The sequence below is a fragment of the Tachysurus vachellii genome, chromosome 20 (genome assembly GCF_030014155.1).
Source record: "Tachysurus vachellii isolate PV-2020 chromosome 20, HZAU_Pvac_v1, whole genome shotgun sequence".
Lineage (NCBI taxonomy): Eukaryota > Metazoa > Chordata > Actinopteri > Siluriformes > Bagridae > Tachysurus > Tachysurus vachellii.
The window spans coordinates 13,198,928-13,200,977 of NC_083479.1; the positions used below are offsets into that span (position 1 = coordinate 13,198,928).

General features: G+C 34.5%; 1 protein-coding gene across 1 annotated transcript in view; it reads right to left on the bottom strand.

The window, feature by feature from the left end:
- Positions 1-1,094: 1,094 nt before the first annotated feature.
- The window catches only part of LOC132863439 (GRAM domain-containing protein 2B-like), a 14,435-nt gene continuing 13,479 nt past the window's right edge, over positions 1,095-2,050 (bottom strand). The window contains exon 14 of the mRNA XM_060896246.1: positions 1,095-1,498. Within this exon, the coding sequence (XP_060752229.1) occupies positions 1,460-1,498 (39 nt within the window). The 3' untranslated portion in view covers positions 1,095-1,459. The remainder of the gene's footprint in view (positions 1,499-2,050) is intronic.

The window sequence follows — 2,050 nt, forward strand, 5'->3', positions numbered from 1 at the left end:
GGGAGTTCAAGGGGTTTTTTTAAGTGTGGTTATTTGTCTGCATGTTTAATTTTCATTTCATTTTAATATGTTATATTTTTTAACTCCGTGGATCATTAGATTAATGTAATATTTTAACAATTTTTGTTTTTGATAACTGTCTTACCTGTATATGTAGGCCCGAATATTTGCTGTTATTACATCCTGTTTTAATAAGTAATCTGTTTGGTTTATCCACTTAGTATGTATAAAATCGATCTCTGCAGCAACGTTCAACAATTTGATCAGTTGCTCAAAGTAAGACGTTTGTACATTATGTAACCACACAGTAACCCCAGCAGGGTGCGACATTGCTGAGAAATTGTAGACAAATGAAACGGAAACATTCAACCATCACCAGGGTTTAGGTCATGATGTTCAATGTCACAGCCAGAAGTGCAGAATTGTTTTGGATATATTAAATTGTAGCTTGAGTGCTGGCTTCGATCCACTGAGAATACTTGCTGTTCTAGAGGATGTTGGAGGCTGGGACCTGTCCGTGTTATCAGTATAATCGAAGACATCAGTAAAGAACATTTGGGAAAAAAATGGTTTGGATTTATAAACCTGTGGTTTTCAGTGTGAAGTTGGTGGAGACTGAGATTCTTTACATTTGCATCAACAGTAAAAAAAAATCACAACCTACTTTTATTAGTTATTGTATTTAGTGTCACCTTGATTATAGTATACATTTTTTTTTAAAGTTATTCTTTCTTCAACAATAAAAATCTAAATGGTTTCCTGGCTGCAGAAGTTTGAGAAAGCCTGTGGTAAACAACAGAGTTGTGTAAAAGCTGAAAAAGCTAAATACAATTGTTTAACCTTAACATAAGGCTGCATTATGTGGCACAAAATAATTAACAGTCTATAACTTTGAAAGATATTTAAGGGATGAGTAGGACTGCGTTACTGTCTTCACAATGGCAGGTGTGTCTGTAAGCTCACAGAAGTCTAATGTTATGACAACATTAGCTACAAATGTGGTGGCTTCACAGAAAGCACGAGTTAGGTGGTGCCTCTGCTAGGTGTTGATGTTGCCATCATTTTTGGTGGAAAACAAGCAATATACACGGACACAAACTATAAATATTTTATTGACAATTACAAATTGTAACAAATCGTCACAAAGCTACATTTTTAGTAATCAGATTTTATTTCTGAAATGTTAAACATACAAAACTCGAGTCCTTGGGACTCATTTATTCTCACTATCTTAAAGATTTTCAATTCTACAGTACTAAAATATAAAGCTTATTTTTTCCCCTCTCTCCATTAGCCTTGGATGAAATGCCATGCTGTGACTCAAGTAAAAAAAACAAACTCGAGTGTGCACTCCTGAGTAGAGCGAAAGGCTGTGTGGTGTGTGGCTATTGCACAGTTAAGCATCTTCTTGTTGAGACTTTCCGAAGAGTTAACAAAGACAAAGCTTCTGTCAGGACACTCAGCTCCCTTCAAGCAGCTTTCGCAGGTTCTTCTGAATCTGTGAATCAAAGAACATTGCAGATAATCAGAAACTCAGTACAAAAACTTGAAGGGTAAATAAACAAATGTATTGAACTACAGTACGGTTGATTTCGCAAATCTGAGAAGGTTGATTCATTTTTTTTATAATAGCAGCTCTCACAATAATTTAAAATTCACAGGTTTATGTTAAATATTGTTTCTATAGTAACAGCTCATTCTTACAGTTTTCTATGGTGGATGTGCTACATCATTTACATATATATATATATATATAAATTTTTTTTTAATACATCCCATTCCAGATTTAATTTGCCTTTGTTGTTATAATAACCCCTACTCTTCTGGGAAATGCCCTAATATTGATCAAGTAGATCTAGGTGGATCTGATGTTCCTGTTCAAATGAAGATCTCCCACTCCATCTTTTCAAACCATGTCTTTATGGAGATCACTTTGTGCACAGGAGCACAAACAGGTTTGGACCTTCTAGTTCCAGTGAATTGAAAATGCAAAGCTTAATTGTGTTTGGAAATTATTTGGAAAAGATTTGTGGACAATTTTTAATCAGTC